The 15,319-nt window shown below is 53.7% G+C and overlaps 1 protein-coding gene across 1 annotated transcript in view; it reads left to right on the top strand.

Moving 5' to 3' along the window:
- Positions 1 to 15,319, top strand: part of CARD11 (caspase recruitment domain family member 11) — a gene marked incomplete at its 3' end in the record, with an annotated part of 108,141 nt that overhangs the window by 80,762 nt on the left and 12,060 nt on the right. The window contains exons 5-15 of the mRNA XM_081300267.1: positions 345 to 482; positions 1,889 to 2,214; positions 5,660 to 5,839; positions 6,697 to 6,849; positions 7,281 to 7,406; positions 8,012 to 8,209; positions 9,713 to 9,889; positions 10,705 to 10,756; positions 12,318 to 12,394; positions 13,460 to 13,560; positions 14,618 to 14,670. Of these exons, the coding sequence (XP_081156393.1) occupies positions 345 to 482; positions 1,889 to 2,214; positions 5,660 to 5,839; positions 6,697 to 6,849; positions 7,281 to 7,406; positions 8,012 to 8,209; positions 9,713 to 9,889; positions 10,705 to 10,756; positions 12,318 to 12,394; positions 13,460 to 13,560; positions 14,618 to 14,670 (1,581 nt within the window). The remainder of the gene's footprint in view (positions 1 to 344; positions 483 to 1,888; positions 2,215 to 5,659; positions 5,840 to 6,696; positions 6,850 to 7,280; positions 7,407 to 8,011; positions 8,210 to 9,712; positions 9,890 to 10,704; positions 10,757 to 12,317; positions 12,395 to 13,459; positions 13,561 to 14,617; positions 14,671 to 15,319) is intronic.

The following is a 15,319-nucleotide window of genomic DNA, read 5'->3' as shown; positions in this document are numbered from 1 at the left end:
CTTCTACCCTCCTTCAATCAGAAAAGCTGGTACCCATATGGTTCATTTTAGTGCTGGTCCATTGGGGAGTTCTGCGGGTTTCATGTAGCTGCATTTCCCTTCATCCCAGTTCTAGCAATTTTTAGAGAAAGAAAAGGGGGCACTCACTGTATCCCTGCTGAGGGCCTGGCCCTTTATAGACATTATATGGATTCCATGATCCAACCCAGGAGTGACCGAACCTGGTGAGCGTCTTCTTAGAGCTTATTGAGGAATATAAGTCCAGGATAAGACTGGCCATGGAGACTTGTGTCCAGTCAGACATGTATTCTTCTTCTCATGGGATGATCTGGACTTTCCTCTAGGCCGACTGTTGGACATTCTACACACCAAAGGGCAAAGAGGCTATGTGGTCTTCTTGGAGAGCCTGGAGTTTTACTACCCAGAACTGTACAAGCTGGTGACGGGGAAGGAGCCCACCCGGAGGTTCTCCACCATCGTGGGTAAGCAACTTGGCCATCGGGAATACCCGGACTCTAAGAAAGGGTGTGTGTGTGTGTGTGTGTGTGTGTGTGTCCCACAGCAGGGCAGTTTTAAAGCTGCAAGTCTGTGATATATGGGATTTGGGGCTATCCATCACACAGTCTGCCTGGGAATGAAAGGTAGATGACAGGGACAGACTGAAGCAGGGGCCAAGAGAAGTGAGCATTGGCAGAGCCTCCCCATGCATGGTATGGGAGCAGGTCAGAAGTCCACTCTGCCCTCAAGATCTTTTCCTTGTCTTCTCTGCTCCCTTTCCAATGTCCCAGGGTCCTTGGGCATCTCATCTTCTTCATCTTCCTTCCTAAGCACTTAAAAAAATTTATTTTTAGTTGTAGCTGGACACAATACCTTTATTTTATTTTATTTTATTTTTGTATGTGGTGCTAAGGATCAAACCCAGCGCCTTGCACGTGCTAGGCTAGTGCTCTACCTCTGAGCCACAACCTCAGCCCCCCTGCCTAAACATTTTTTAAATCAGTCTTCTCCCTGTCTCAGACCCTCCAGCCCCATCAACCCCCTTCATCCATTCTCGGTCTGCTCCAATGCTCTCTCCAGTCTCATGCCACCCTTCCCTGCCTAAAATCCTCCAGTGGTTTTCCACTGTTTCTCTGTAAAGACTCAGGTCTTTAATGGGACCCACAGGACCCTAACTAACACTCTAGTCCCTGCTGAGACTCCCAGGCTCATTTTTCTGCCCCTCCCTCCCTCTCCTCTTTCCTTTCTTCTCTTTCCTCCTCTTCCTCCTCCTCCTCCCCTCACCTGCCCTCTTCTCCTCTTCTCCTCTCTCTCTGGGCTCAGCCACTTTTTTTATGGACTGGGGATTGAACTCAGTCACTCAACCACCCAGCCACATCCTCAGCCCTATTTTGTATTTTATTTAGAGACAGGGTCTCTCTGAGTGACTTAGTGCCTCACTTTTGCAGAGGCTGGCTTTGAACTCGCAGTCCTCCTGCCTCAGCCTCCCCATCTGCTGGGATTAGAGGTGTGCGCCACCACGCCCAGCTGGGCTCAGCCACTTTGGTCTTCCTTTAGCTCCTGAAACATGCCAAGACCCTTCTCTCCTCCACCTTCCTAGAATATCTTTCCCTCCTGAACATTTCATCTTAACCATCAGGGACCTTCCACCCCCTCTAGCTACCAGCCTGGTTCAGGTCCGTCATTGTAAAGTCTCAGGGCCGCCTGTGTCTTGACTCTAGTGACACCTGTGTGTGATCATTCGACTGTTTTGCTCACCCTGAGTCCCCAGTGCCTAAGAGCCAGTAAGATGTTGGTGAGTGAATGAGTGAGCGAATGTCACCTGCCCCGTCGGGAACCTCTTCCGTGCCCTGCCGGGTCCTCAGGCCTGACTGGGTGCCCCTGTGCACAGTGGAGGAGGGCCACGAGGGCCTCACGCACTTCTTGATGAACGAGGTCATCAAGCTGCAGCAGCAGATGAAGGCCAAGGACCTCCAGCGCTGCGAGCTGCTGGCCAAGGCGCGGCAGCTGGAGGACGAGAAGAAGCAGCTGACGCTGACCCGGGTGGAGCTGCTGACCTTCCAGGAGCGGTACTACAAGATGAAGGAAGAGCGGGACGGCTACAACGAGGAGCTGGTCAAGGTCAAGGACGACAACTACACCTTGGCCATGCGCTACGCCCAGCTGAGCGAAGAGAAAAACATGGCCGTGATGCGAAGCCGGGACCTCCAACTCGAGGTAGGGGCTCGGAGGGCTCCTAGCCAGGCTGAGCCAAGGGGAAGCTGGGCCTCAGGACCCCAGCGGGCACGTGCCGACGCATGCGCGTGCACACATACCCACAACCCCCCAGAGCTTCATGCCCAGGTGGGAGACAGGGAACCAAGGGGCCAGTGGTTCCAGGTTCCCAGATCCACCATGCGCATGCGTGCGCGCACCCACTGATGCCTCGGGCTCAGCCAACTAAAGCCTCTGTGTGCATATTAAGACTTGTGCGTAAAGACGCAGTAGAGCTTAGTACTGACCTTGACCTTCACTGTGCATGCTCTGCACATGTGCAGAAATGTGCACACAGGCTCCACGCCCCTAAGGTTAAAAAGAAAGAAAGAAAAGAAATGGGAAACTAGGGTTTCAGTGGCAAGAGGAGAAACAAGACCCAGGCCCCAGATTATGATGCTTAGAGAAATTAGTAAGGAAATGAGCGTAGCCCCTGCTCCTAGGGAATGAACTTCTCAAAGCTAGGACTCTTTGTCCATCATGCTTGTATCCACAAAGTTCAGCATGGTTCTTGGCATAGTGGGAAAATCCGTGCATGTACCAGTGAACGACCCACCAGCCACATGATTGACGTGATTAATGAAGTTTGTCTCCTAAATGCAGAAAGAGAAAGGAATTTGCTTCATTCATTTCTTCTATTTATTGAGCGCCGTGGTGCATCTGCTCTATTCCAGAAATATAAATCTCAAGACTAAGGTCCTCCTGTCATGGAACGTACATTATAATCAGAAAACAAATACATAAATAGTTTGAGTGCTATGGAGAAGACAGAATGAGGATAGAGAGTGGTGGAGCTGTTTTATCTAGGGTGGTCAGGAAAGGTCTCTGAGCAGGGGACACCCAAGAAAGGGAGGAACCTGGAAAGTCAGAGGAAATGCAAATGCAAAGGTCCCAATTTGAAGTAGAGAAGAAGCTTGGCAGTTTTTTTTTTGTTTGTTTGTTTGTTTTTGGTGGTGGTGGTGGTGTTATTTGTTTGTTTGGGGTGACATCAGGGAGCCAGCAGGGCAGGGCAGCCAGATGAGCAAATGGTATAACAAAAAGAAGCTGGGAGAGGTGGCCAGGGTCCAGATCATAGGAGCATAGTAAGAAATTTGGAATTTATTCCATCTGTGATGGGAAGCCACTGAAGGATTGAGAGCTGAGGAGTAACAGCTGATTTATGTCTTAGAAGGATCGCTCCGGCTTCTGGGTGGAAAATAGACCTCAGAATATTTATTAAGCACCTGCCATGTGTAAGGCACTGTGCTAAGCACTGTGGGGGACATGGGGATAAATAACCTGAGCTCTGCCCGGGTCACTTACAATTTAGTGAGGCAGACAGATCAGTAAACAATCCTCAAGAATTCAGGGGAGTTGAGTCCATAGCAATAGGGCATTGCAGTTAAGAGCGTGAACTGTGAAGTCCTATGGGTTTGAGTTCAAATTCTGGCTTCTGGCTCCCCCACTTCCTTGGCTATTGGCCTCAGTTTTTATTTGTAAGTGGTGATAAAGAAGATAAAACCTGGGCTGGGGTTGTGGCTCAATGGTAGAGCGCTTGCCTAGTATGTGTGAGGCACCTGGTTCGATTCTCAGCACTGCATATAAATCAGTAAGATAAAGATCCATTGACAACTAAAAAATATTTTAAAAGAAGAAGATAAAACCTGTGCCCTGGGATTATTGAGGTGTTGCACCCTATGTTTTTGGCAGAGTAAGCCCTGTACTTTGTGGGACTGGGGATCTGCCCCAGTCTAGGATGCTTCAGTTGATCTTCAAAGACACTGAAGGGGAATTTTGTTGCATGACCAGGAGGAGAGGTTTCTGTGCTGTTTTCCGCAGGGCCAGGGGGAAGTTAACCTGAAGCAAGTGAACTTAGAAAGTTTCCCTCTTAGAACTTCCTGCTGTATAATGTTTCCTTGAAGACATATTAATAATGAGAAAGTGTGTGTAGCATTGAAAGAACACCCAGTGAGCTAAGTCCCTAGGTCGTCTCTCTGCCGCAGGCTGCTTCCCTGTGTGCCCCTTTCTCCCGTGTCTCAGGCCACACTGTGCAGTAGCACCCCTTTCCTTGTTAAAGCCATACCCTCTCTACCTGCCAGATTTCTTGAGGCTGTTCTCCCTACAAGCCTAGATTTGAAAAATGACACCTGCTCCTCTGGCGTCTCCCTTCCTTGCAGCCCTTGAGTGCAGTGCGAGGTCCCTTAGCTTGAGGAAGCAGAGAAGCTTAGTCACAAAGGTTCAAGATACCTGCTGAGCCCAGTTCCTGGTGCTAAACTCTTGAGGGTGATGCTCGGCATGGCTGCAGTCATGCTTTTCAGAGGCAGCTGCTGCTTCTCCAGGAGGCCACTCTTCCTGACACTAAATCCAGGCAGGTTCTTCAGGCCAGAGGTCCCAAAGACTTAGACTCCCCTGAGTTTCAAGCTGCTTTTTGTTTCGTTGTCTTTAGCAATAGTGCAGTGTGTTCAAATAAAGTCTGGTATGGATTCCAAGAGAACAGAATCATCCATGAGCAGAGCTGCTCTGAGGACTGAAGTCAGGGTGGTGGCCAGATCTCTGGCTTCTCAGCCATCTTTTGCCTCCCTCCAATCACCCTGTGGTTCTCCAGGGGAAGAAGCCCTGAGTTCCAAGGACCTGTTTGAAACCCATCATAAAAGGCCACTGAAATCAGTAGCAAATACTAGGGCGACACCCACTTGGGTATCCTAGTCTGGAACCTGTTCTATCCTACAAATTTCTCTGAGAGAATTTTCTAAGGGACGGATAGCTCTTTAGAAGTATTCTAATGTGGCATCTATACACAATGGAATTTTACTCAGCAATAAAAGAGAGTAAAATCATGGCCATTTGCAGGTAAACGGATGGTGTTGGAGAAGATAATGCTAAGTGAAGTTAGCCAATTCCAAAAAAACAAATGCTGAATGTTTTCTCTGATATAAGGAGTCTGACTCATGGTGGGGTAGGGAGGGGGAGCATGGGAGGAACAGACGAACTCTAGATAGGACAGAGGGGTGGGAGGGAAAGAGAGGGGGCAGGGGATTAGCAAGGATGGTGAAATGTGATGAACATCATTATCCAAAGTACAGGTATGAAGACACAAATTAGTGTCGACATACTTTATATACAACCAGAGACATGAAAAATTGTGCTGTAATAAGAATTATAATGCATTCCACTGACATTTGTTTTTTTTTTTTAAATCAATTTTAAAAAATTCCAGATACAAAAAAAAAAAAATTAACTCATCGGGAACTCTTCATCAACAAGGAGATGATGATGTGGTTTCCTGCAGAAAGTTTCTGTGAGCCTTTCCCCACCTCCAGCTGGAAGGAGGAGGAGGGGGCAGAACCTAGCTGGTGCTGGAAGCCCAGTGGGATCTGGGCTTCTGTTTCTTGCCAACGGCCTTCTCCCCTCACCCTCTTGGGCGTTTCAGATCGATCAACTCAAGCACCGATTGAACAAGATGGAGGAGGAATGTAAGCTGGAGAGAAATCAGTCGCTGAAACTGAAGAATGACATCGAGAATCGGCCCAAGAAGGAGCAGGTCCTGGAATTGGAGCGGGAGAATGAGATGCTCAAGACCAAGATCCAGGAGCTGCAGTCCATCATCCAGGTGAGGGCATGCCTACCTGGGTGTGTGTCCAGAGCCTTGGCTTGCTGACGGCACATGACCTGTGCCATCCCCAGGCACCACACTCTCCTCCTCTGTGAGGTGGGGGTGACCAAGCCACCCCGAATCAGAGATGTCCCATTATGGGAGATCATACTTACAAACACATTTCCTTCCTGGAAGCACTCTGTGAAAGCCACATGGAAATCAGTGTCCTGGTGCTGAGGGAAGAGCTCGTCAAAAAACCTCCCTGTTCTTAAAGATTCCAAAAACCTCAACCATGCGCTCTGTGCATGCACCTCCTATCTTGGTCATCCCAGAATCCTGTCTGGACAGAGGGGGGGACATCACTGAGGAATCATATTCCAAAGTGCATCTGCAGAGAAGGAAAAAAAAATGCATCCCCCCTGCTCTCTCCGGGGTGATCCCCCAGGTCTGCCACCTGGGGCTTGGGGCTCTGTTTCTGAGCAGAGGCTGAGCCCGGTTTATCAGAGCAGAGTTGATATTTCCAGGGTGGTGTCTGGAAGGCAGAGTGGCCTCCCTTTGTTGTTAGCTCTGAAGTGTTCTGAGGAGCAGCCAGTGTCAGCTTGGCTCTGATAAGAGCTGGGAGAACAATAGGCTCAGTGTATTCCTGAGAAGAAGTGGGTCTTACGCTTCTTTCCAGGTGATAAACTTCTTTAAGTGATAAGCTGCTTAAAGACCCCAAGAGAAATCTCTGCCTGCCTCTGCTTTCCTGCAGAAACAGAACCTTCTGTTCTCTCAGCATCTGTGGCTGAATCTGTCGTCCCCGCCTTCCGTGTCCACTTTGTTCCCCGCCCCTAACCCCGACACCATCAAACCCCTGCTACCTGTCCGCTCAGGCCGGCAAACGCAGCCTGCCAGACTCAGACAAGGCCATCCTGGACATCCTGGAGCATGACCGGAAAGAGGCACTGGAGGACCGGCAGGAGCTCGTCAACAAAATCTACAACTTGCAGGAGGAGGTCCGCCAGGCAGAGGAGCTGCGAGACAAGGTGGGAGCCAAGGCCATGGCAGCATCCCCTCCTTACCAGGGTGCACCAGTGAGTGCTACCTGGAGCCCCACATTTCTTTCCAGGGACTGGATCTGCCCTTGGTATAAAGTTCCTCTGCTCTCTTGGAGTCTTTTATGAGTTTTAAGTATGAGCTTAGCTTAGCACCTGTCTTCCCCTTCCTGAGCGAGGAAGCCACAGGAAGGCAGGCACTGTGTCCACACTGTCCTCCCCCATATTACCTGGTACATAGTAGGTCCTCAGCAGTCCACAGTTGATTGACTGGCCTAGCTTGGTGCCTTTCAGTCAGATCACTAGACCCCAGAAGGACAGGCTGAGCACACCAGCTCAGAGAGGTGCAGCCAGGAAACAGCTGTTGGCCCTGACCTATTGATTGCTCGATATTCGTATTGATTTCTCCATGTTGCTTACAGTACTTGGAGGAAAAGGAAGACCTGGAGCTCAGGTGCTCGACCCTGGGGAAAGACTGTGAAATGTACAAGCACCGTATGAACACGGTCATGCTGCAGCTGGAGGAGGTGGAGCGGGAGCGGGACCAGGTATGAGTGCCACCCAGAGAGTGGGGGACCACAGGCTGCACTACAGGGCTCCTGGCCCAGCCACTGGGGTCCTTCAGAGAGTTTTGACCAGTGTAATGTCACTGACTACATGGGGAATTACTCATGACTCTGTCTTTCCTACTTCTGTTCCAAACATGAATTCTATCCCAAGAGGCTTTGAGATCCATGGCATTTGGTGACCGGGGTGCATGGGGTAGGGAGGAGAGCCAGGTCCAGTGGGCCACATAATAGCACGGTGCTCAAATGCCTGGACTCTTCAGTGAGGACAGGTTCAGAGGCAAGCCATCGTTCATAAGATGTGTGCCCACAGGCAAGCTGCCCCGCTGAAGCCTCCATCCTTGTCTGTAAAAGGAGAATTGTTAACATAGCACCGCCCCACAGAGCTGGCACATAGCATAGGCAGGACAGACGGCCCTGGGATGGCACTAATGAAGAGGGCAGAGACGACACCCAAAAGTCAGGGCCAGGAAAGAAGTGATGGAGATTACAGCCGACACCTGAACTAGAGATGATGTGTGGCTCCAGCCCGCTTTGATTGGGTCAGGCTGAGGCACCCAAGTGGCCCGTCTCGCCTCCCGCCACAGGCCTTCCATTCCCGAGACGAAGCGCAGACTCAGTACTCGCAGTGCTTGATCGAGAAAGACAAGTACCGGAAACAGATCCGGGAGCTGGAGGAGAAGAACGACGAGATGAGGATCGAGATGGTGCGGCGGGAAGCCTGCATCGTCAACCTGGAGAGCAAGCTCCGGCGCCTCTCCAAGGACAACGGCAGCCTCGACCAGGTGGGCCGGGCGAGCTGCAGCTCCAACCTGCCGCCAGCTGCCCTCCTGACACCAGGGACAGCTGGCCAGGGAACCACCACTGTGAAGGGGCTTTTTGTCCATTTGAAGGCAGAAGTACACGGTTCCCTCCCACATAGAATAACCTATGTCCTTCTTTGAACCTTCCATGTGTGTCTCTGTAGTGTTGAGCAGAAGCCACTCGCCTCATCTCAAAGGTAGAGGGTAGAATCCTGGCTCAGACAGGCAGCTCCACCATTCGGAGCTTTGGCACCTCTCAGTTGACCACAGTCAACTTCCCCTGGGCTCCCCTGCCAACTGCACAGTCCTCAGTTTTAAAATTCCCTGCTCTTGTTAAAGCTGCCGGTGCCCCTGAGTAAACCCACGATGGGCAGGTGAGTGGCAGAGTGCATTTCCCAGCAGGCCCCAGCCACTCAGAAATGAGTGAATGCTGCACCAAGCCAGATGAGATCATGGTCACTATAGTGAGAACCTGCCGGGCACAGTCCTGGGCAGGTGCAGCGCAGGTCCCTCGCAGCCCACAGAACTATCCTTCAGGGAAGCTGCACTTACTGTCCTCATTTACAACGGAAGGGACCAAGATGCAAGAGCTGAATCACTGTGACTCACCAGAGCCCTGGGGAGATTGATCGGAATCCCTTCTCCCCCCGAGCAGACAGAATCCCACAGTGGAGGCAAATACAGGGACGTGGTTTCTCAGCACAGAACTTGTGAATTCCAAGTTCAAGGGTGCCATGGGAGCCCAGGGAGGAGTCCCTTCTAGGTTATAGGAAGACCCCCTGCAGAAGGATCCCGGCACAGCCTCAGGCCCCCTCCCAGGATGCTTACCTGGTGTTGCTGAGTGCCCCTTTCAGGGGGACCAGGATCCTGTGATGTGCTCTCATGTGGCCTTTGAATGAAGCCCTCTCTGTTCCCATCACCAACCTAGTGCTAAGCCCAGAGAGAGCCCTGGTGAGTGCCTGCCCAAGGCATGCATGATGCTGGGCAGGACCAGCATGCTGGGCCACTGGGACAGCATGAGCAGAGCCCCAGAAGTGAGGCCTGGCAGGCAGGTGGCCGTCTGTGGACTGGGATATGAGGAGAGGACAGAAGAGAGCACAGGCAAGTGAAGGTTCCCTGAGTGCCCTGAGGGGTGTGCTGCTGTTCTGGGACCTTGGGGGGTCTTGTGCAGTACTCGCATGATTTTAGCTGAGGCATGGGGCTAAATGTTGGAAGGCAAGGGAGGCCAGGGTGAAGGGGCAGAGGCAGCCCCTTCACCACTGCACAAGAAGGTGGGGGCCCGGCCCAGGCTCTGGTGAGGTCAGAGGAGTGTGGAGCTAGGATATCGCCCATGGCGTCCAGGGAGACGCCGGGTCAGGAAAGAGGAGGAGCCGTTGGGTGTCAAGCTTGGGTGCCAGAGGGGACAATGGTGCCATTGGTCACCTATTCTGCTGACGGCCAGCTGCTCATCACACCTGTCTCCATCACTGGCTTCTCTGTCTCCAGAGTCTTCCCAGGAACCTGCCAGCCACCATCATCTCACAGAACTTTGGGGACACCAGCCCCAGGGTTAACGGTCAAGAGGCTGACGATTCTTCCACCTCAGAGGAGTCACCTGAAGACAGCAAGTACTTCCTGCCCTACCACCCACCCCGGCGCAGGATGAACCTGAAGGGCATCCAGGTACCTGGGCACAGGGGCCCACAGCAGGGCAGGCACCAAGTCAGACCCCCCCAAGGGGGCAGGTGCCTGGGGTACAGCCCCCCCAGGCTGTGCCTGGCTCTGCTTAGGTCTTGGGAATCCAGGTTCACTTGACGAGTTTCAACCCTGGAAACAGAAATGATGCCAAGTTAGGGTTTTTATTTATTTATTTTTGTTTTGTTTTTGTTTACACGGATCCCATTTCTCCCATAAGCGAAAGGAAAAGAGAGTGAAGTAAGCATTAGTTTCAAGTTCATTTGCTTATTTACCAAATAAGCATTGAGTGCCTGTCACAGTCTGATCCCAGCTGTATTGCTCAGTGCCCAGCGCAGTCCCCCTCAAATGGCTGACTCGATGAAGAGTGAATGAGCCAGAAAGTGCATGAGCAAATGGGACCATGTCATCAGGCCTGACCTGCCTCTGCCTCTCTCACTATGACCCCTGGGGGGGCCTCACCTGGGGGCCAAGGGTGGTGGGCAGCCTTATCCTTTTCTAAAACCCCCTGCCCTGTGCACCCAGCTGTGCCCCATCCTAGCTCCTCTGCCATGCTGAGAGCTGTGAGACAGGCCTTGGGGAACTTGGGCCAGCACCTGCCTGGTCAAAGTCCAGGGGAGCTCCCTCAGTGTCCCAGCCCAGCGGCAGGAGACCCACGACTCAGATAACCACGCCAACCATGCTTTGAGAGGCAGGATAGTCTTGCCTGGTTTTTATTTTTTTCTTAGTGCCAATGACATGTGTCTAGGGCCCTGTTTGATTTGTGTCCTCTGTCTTGTTTCTTCCCCTCCCCTCTCTTTCAGCTGCAGAGAGCCAAATCCCCCATCAGCCTGAAGCGAGCGTCGGATTTTCAAGGTTAGTGAGAGACGCCCGGATCCCTCTCTCCCTGCCTCGTCTGTCGCTCTGCCTCTCCTGGTCCATCTGTTTCTCCCACTGCAGCCATCAACCCTGAGGGCCGACCTGGGTGGGACCTTGGGGGTCTCAGGGTGGCGAGAGCCCATTAGGTAGTGATTAATGTTCATCATAATCCAAAGTGCACAGGGGCCCTGCCCACCACCTCGCCCTGGGTTTCCCTCCCCCACCCAGTGCATCTGTGCTCGGGGCCTGCCGGGCGGGGACTTCCTGACCTTCCTCCACACCCTGGCTGGGCAGAGCCCAGGCTGGGGAGGCTGCCCGTTCCTCCGGGAGCCCCTGGGTCTCCCAGACACACTGACTGGAAGTCCTTCTTTTGTCCTCGCCACACATCAGGGTGATGATCAGCTGCGGATGGTTTGTTAGGCAAATGCATACCCACCATGTTCAGGAAGGTTCAGGAAGATGTGCTGGGGGAAAGCGTCACAGGCCACCCGAGGGAGCAGCTAAGGGCATGGGACATTTCAACTGGGCCTTGAAAAGGGAGGATTTGGGTGGATGGTCCCAGTGTCTGGAAGGACCACTCTGCAGAGGGGCAGCAGAGAGAAAGGGGAGGAGCCCAGGCAGGGTACCATGTGGAAGGTGCTCTGCCATCCCAGAGGATAGAGAGGAACCCCCAGGGAGCCCGTGAGCTATACCAAGCATGAGGTCTTCACCCTGCCGTGGTGACGGCCTCCAGGTGGCTTTGAGGGAACAGTTCAGACCTGGGCTTTGGGCAGGTCTCTTGGGGCATGGAGGGAGGAGGGGGAGGCCTGATCCAGGTCCCACGTGATTACATCTCAGTAGCCTTCTTTATCAAAAGGGACATGCGTGGGGCTGGAGCCCGTAGCAAGCAGAGAGTATTGTCCCCCAAAGGAAGAGAAAGGGTGCTGCAAGGTCATGGGGCTTCTTTGGCCCTTCCCAGACCTGATGAGGGCCTAGTGCACGGTTCCTCCCCTGGAGGTGGCCAAAGACCGGCTGTGTGTCTGTGTATCTGTGTGCACACTCGGTGAGGTAGAGGTGGAGAGATGGGGTAGCAGAGCTATCAGACAAGGGCTGCCAGGGGTGGCACAGACTTGTCCCATTGTCCTTGGCCCACGTCATCAGGATGTGGTGATCCGTCAGGACGAAAGACTAATTGGGCAGTGATAGTCGGGCTCCCCTGAAGCTTATGCTTCTTAGGGGGGCACTGTCCACAGAGAGCTCCCACTAGGGACCCGTGTGGGGAATGCCATGAAAGTCTTCAGGGACAAGTGACACTGTTCAGCCTTATCTGGGTCGGGCAGGGATGGGGGCAGGGTCTGTTGGTGACGGGACCCAACTGCAGCAGCCTGTAGCTGGGAGGGGAAATGAGAATATTGGGGGCACTGTTCCTCCAGGTACCAGAAAAGGGAGGGCAGGTCCCCAAGGGGAAGGAGGCAAGAGGTTTGGGGCACCTGACATCCCTTGTCTTCCCTTTTCTCTCCTCTCTTGTTTCTACTTCCAACCCTTCCACCCCTCCCTGTTGCCCCTCTGATGAGGACAGGCAAGGGACATGAAGACAGGGATGCCAGCCCCAGCTCCTCCCACTCTCTGCCCATCACCAGCTCCTTCTCCAAGATGGTAAGTGCGGGCTGCTCCACTTGGTCAGCCCCCACCCCTCCAGAACGCTGTCCCCCGGGCTGCCAGCTTATGCACCTGAAGGCCCCAACCCACCTCTCTGTCCTTCCCAAGCCCAGGCCTGGTAGCTAAGTCCCTGTCCACCCTGGTCTGCAGCCCAGTCTTCCTTGTGTTTATTTAAAGATGTTTCTACAGCCTCACAATGGATTTGCACTCTCTTGCCACCTCCTTTCCCAATTTAACACTTGGCAGGGGGAGGAGCTGGGCCTTGGGCTGTAGCACAGCGTGGGCTGAGAATGCCACACCGCAACCTTGCAGCGGGGTGATCTATGAAGCCTGGAAGGGTGAGCAGGACAGGAACTGCTTATGCTCGCATCCCCTCCCATGACCAACACCTCCACTCCTCGGCTGTAGACCCCCTGAGCAGAGCTGCCAGGGTCCCAGCCACTAGATCCAATGTCACTCACCCCCAGCCAGGCAGCAGAAGGTGCAGGATTAGAAATTCTAACCCCGAGGGAAGCCCCAGGAAGCTTGTCAGCGCCGCTTCCCAAATCAGGCCCTGGGGGAGGCAGAGATGCTGTAATGAATGAGTCCTGTCTGGTGGCAGCTCTTGGGGACAGAATCCAAGGCTCATATTTGAGGCAGCCTTTGCCAGAAGCCTGCTGGCTTGGTTTCCCAGGTCACCCCCAAGCTGTCCCCACCCTCCCCAGCCCACAATCATCATCATGTCCAGAGCAGGCACAATCCGGGGACACGGAGCTCAGTCTATGCAGGGTCGTGAGGCCCCGCCCTGGCCTCCCAGCCTCTGTGGTTCCCGCCAGCATCCTCCCGTGAGCAGATGTGAGAGCAGATGTGCTTCAAGCTCAGCAGGCGCCGCGGGCCGAGCACAGGCCTCCTCTGGCCAAGGTCGCCGCTAAGGACCAGCTTGCTGTGCCTGTGCTGCCTGAGCTGGGGAGGAGAACAAATCCGAGTTAGATTTCGTCCCTGTGTATATAACATTGATGCCGGCGGAGGCATCAGCACACAGCTCCCCACCTCCCATGACACCTCTGCGCCGTGTGTTTGAAGCAGCCCCATCGAAGCCGCAGCAGTATCATGTCCATCACTGCCGAGCCCCCGGGAAACGACTCCATCGTCAGGCGCTGTAAGGAGGATGCCCCGCTCCGCAGGTGAGTGGCAGTTCGAGGAGGGGCCAGCTCCTCAGTCATCTCCAGGCCACTGTGTACTCGCTAACTTAGCGGTCCTTGCAGCCAACTCAAAAGGTGGGCAGGAGGGACCCTCTGTATAGATGAGGAAGCCACAGTTCAGAGAAGGGAAGCAGCCTTCTTCCCAAGGCTACCTGCTAACTGTCAGATGGCAAAGCCTGAGTCCCTTGTCCCCATGCTGCCCGAAATCAGGTCCTATGACCCCAGAGCTTGGGCTCTTTCTGCCAAAGAGCAAAAGACCCCCAAAATGGCTTCCACACTTCTTGTCCCCATCTTCTTTATCTCCCAAAACTCACCAGGGCCCTTGACCAAGAAAACAACAGTAGAGGTGCACTCACCGACAGGGGTCACTAGTCAGGCCGAGGCCAGCACACAGCACACTCATGTGTCAGGGGTGCAGGGCCCAGAGGAAGACATGGCCCCAGGAGCTGGATTCACAGCCCAGTCCTGTGGGACCCGGGTTTGGATCTCACCAGCCACTTGCGCTGGCAGCTCCAGAGACCACCTGGGTTCCTCCCCAGCCTTGTCCACCCAGCTGTGTGATCACCCGTCTCCACAGTGGTACTCAATCCAGCTTGGAGAGGTGTTTGAGGGACTTGGGGAACCCATGTGGGGCGGCTGCATGGGAGCCACCTGTACCTGTCATCTACTCCAAGAGCTGGGGGCAGTTGAGGTTTGCCCACCCACTCCCATCTGGAGGGTGCTCGGCTTTCTCAAGAGTCATCCAAGCACAAAGGAATGTCAGGTGCTCACTGTGTCCAAGGCTGAGAGGGAAATGCAAGGCAGGAGGGGCCCCTGGGGCTCTGCTCACCTGCTGGAGGATACTGGGCCATCCACCCTCCCAGCCCAGTTCCTGGCCCATCTCTTTTACCTGCCTGCTGATCTTCTTCTCCCTCCTATACTGCCCTCTGGGAACCAAGACCTCTCAGAAAGCCAGAACATTCCAGAAGCCTCCCCCCTCCCTGGCCCTCCTGCATACACATTCACGACTACCCTCCCCAACCCTCCCCGTGTCTCGCAGCACAGTCGAAGAAGACAACGACAGTGGCGGGTTCGACGCCTTGGACCTGGACGGTAGGTACCTGTCGGATCTGAGCCGTTTCACAGGTGCAGCAACCTGGTCCCCTGCAAGGTCTGCCTGGCACACAGTAGGGCCTCAGGAAATGTGTGGAGTGCTTTCAGAGAGTAAGCTTGGCGTGGAGATCAGGTGAGCTCACCTGTGGCAAGGAAATGCCCAGGTCTAGTGCTTACCTTGTAGGTATTCAGGGCCCCCCCAGGTGCTAAGCAAGGGTTGGAATTAGATCTGAGTTTTTACAGAATAGTTCTCATGAATCGTAGCCATGCTCTGCGCGCCCGGCCCAGTTCGATCTCATCTCAGCTGCTGTCCTCAGAAATACAGTTGTGATCGTCTTGTGCAGTAGGTAGAGCCGGGCTGGAGACACATGTCATGCTGTTCCCACCCTACACAAAATGCATAAAGGGGGGCTGGAACTGTGAGGGTGAGCATCCAGGTAGAGGTACAGGCAGGCAGACATGGGGTACCCAGGCTGTGAGATGGTCCTGAAGCAGCCCTGTGGGCAGAGCTGGTATTAGGTAGATGCTGCAGACCTAGGTTCTGCCAGAAGCCAACCTCTCCCAGCCAGGAAGTCTGGTTCAGCCCAGCACACCTCACCAGGCTGTGCTTGGTGCCTAGGATACAGACTCCAGTCCCCAAGGCCTTGCC

This window comes from Spermophilus citellus (genome assembly GCF_964194105.1).
Source record: "Spermophilus citellus genome assembly, chromosome: 6".
In the NCBI taxonomy this organism is placed as follows: domain Eukaryota; kingdom Metazoa; phylum Chordata; class Mammalia; order Rodentia; family Sciuridae; genus Spermophilus; species Spermophilus citellus.
The sequence above is the reverse complement of the archived record's forward strand: the minus strand, read 5'-3'. Positions and strand labels throughout refer to the sequence as shown.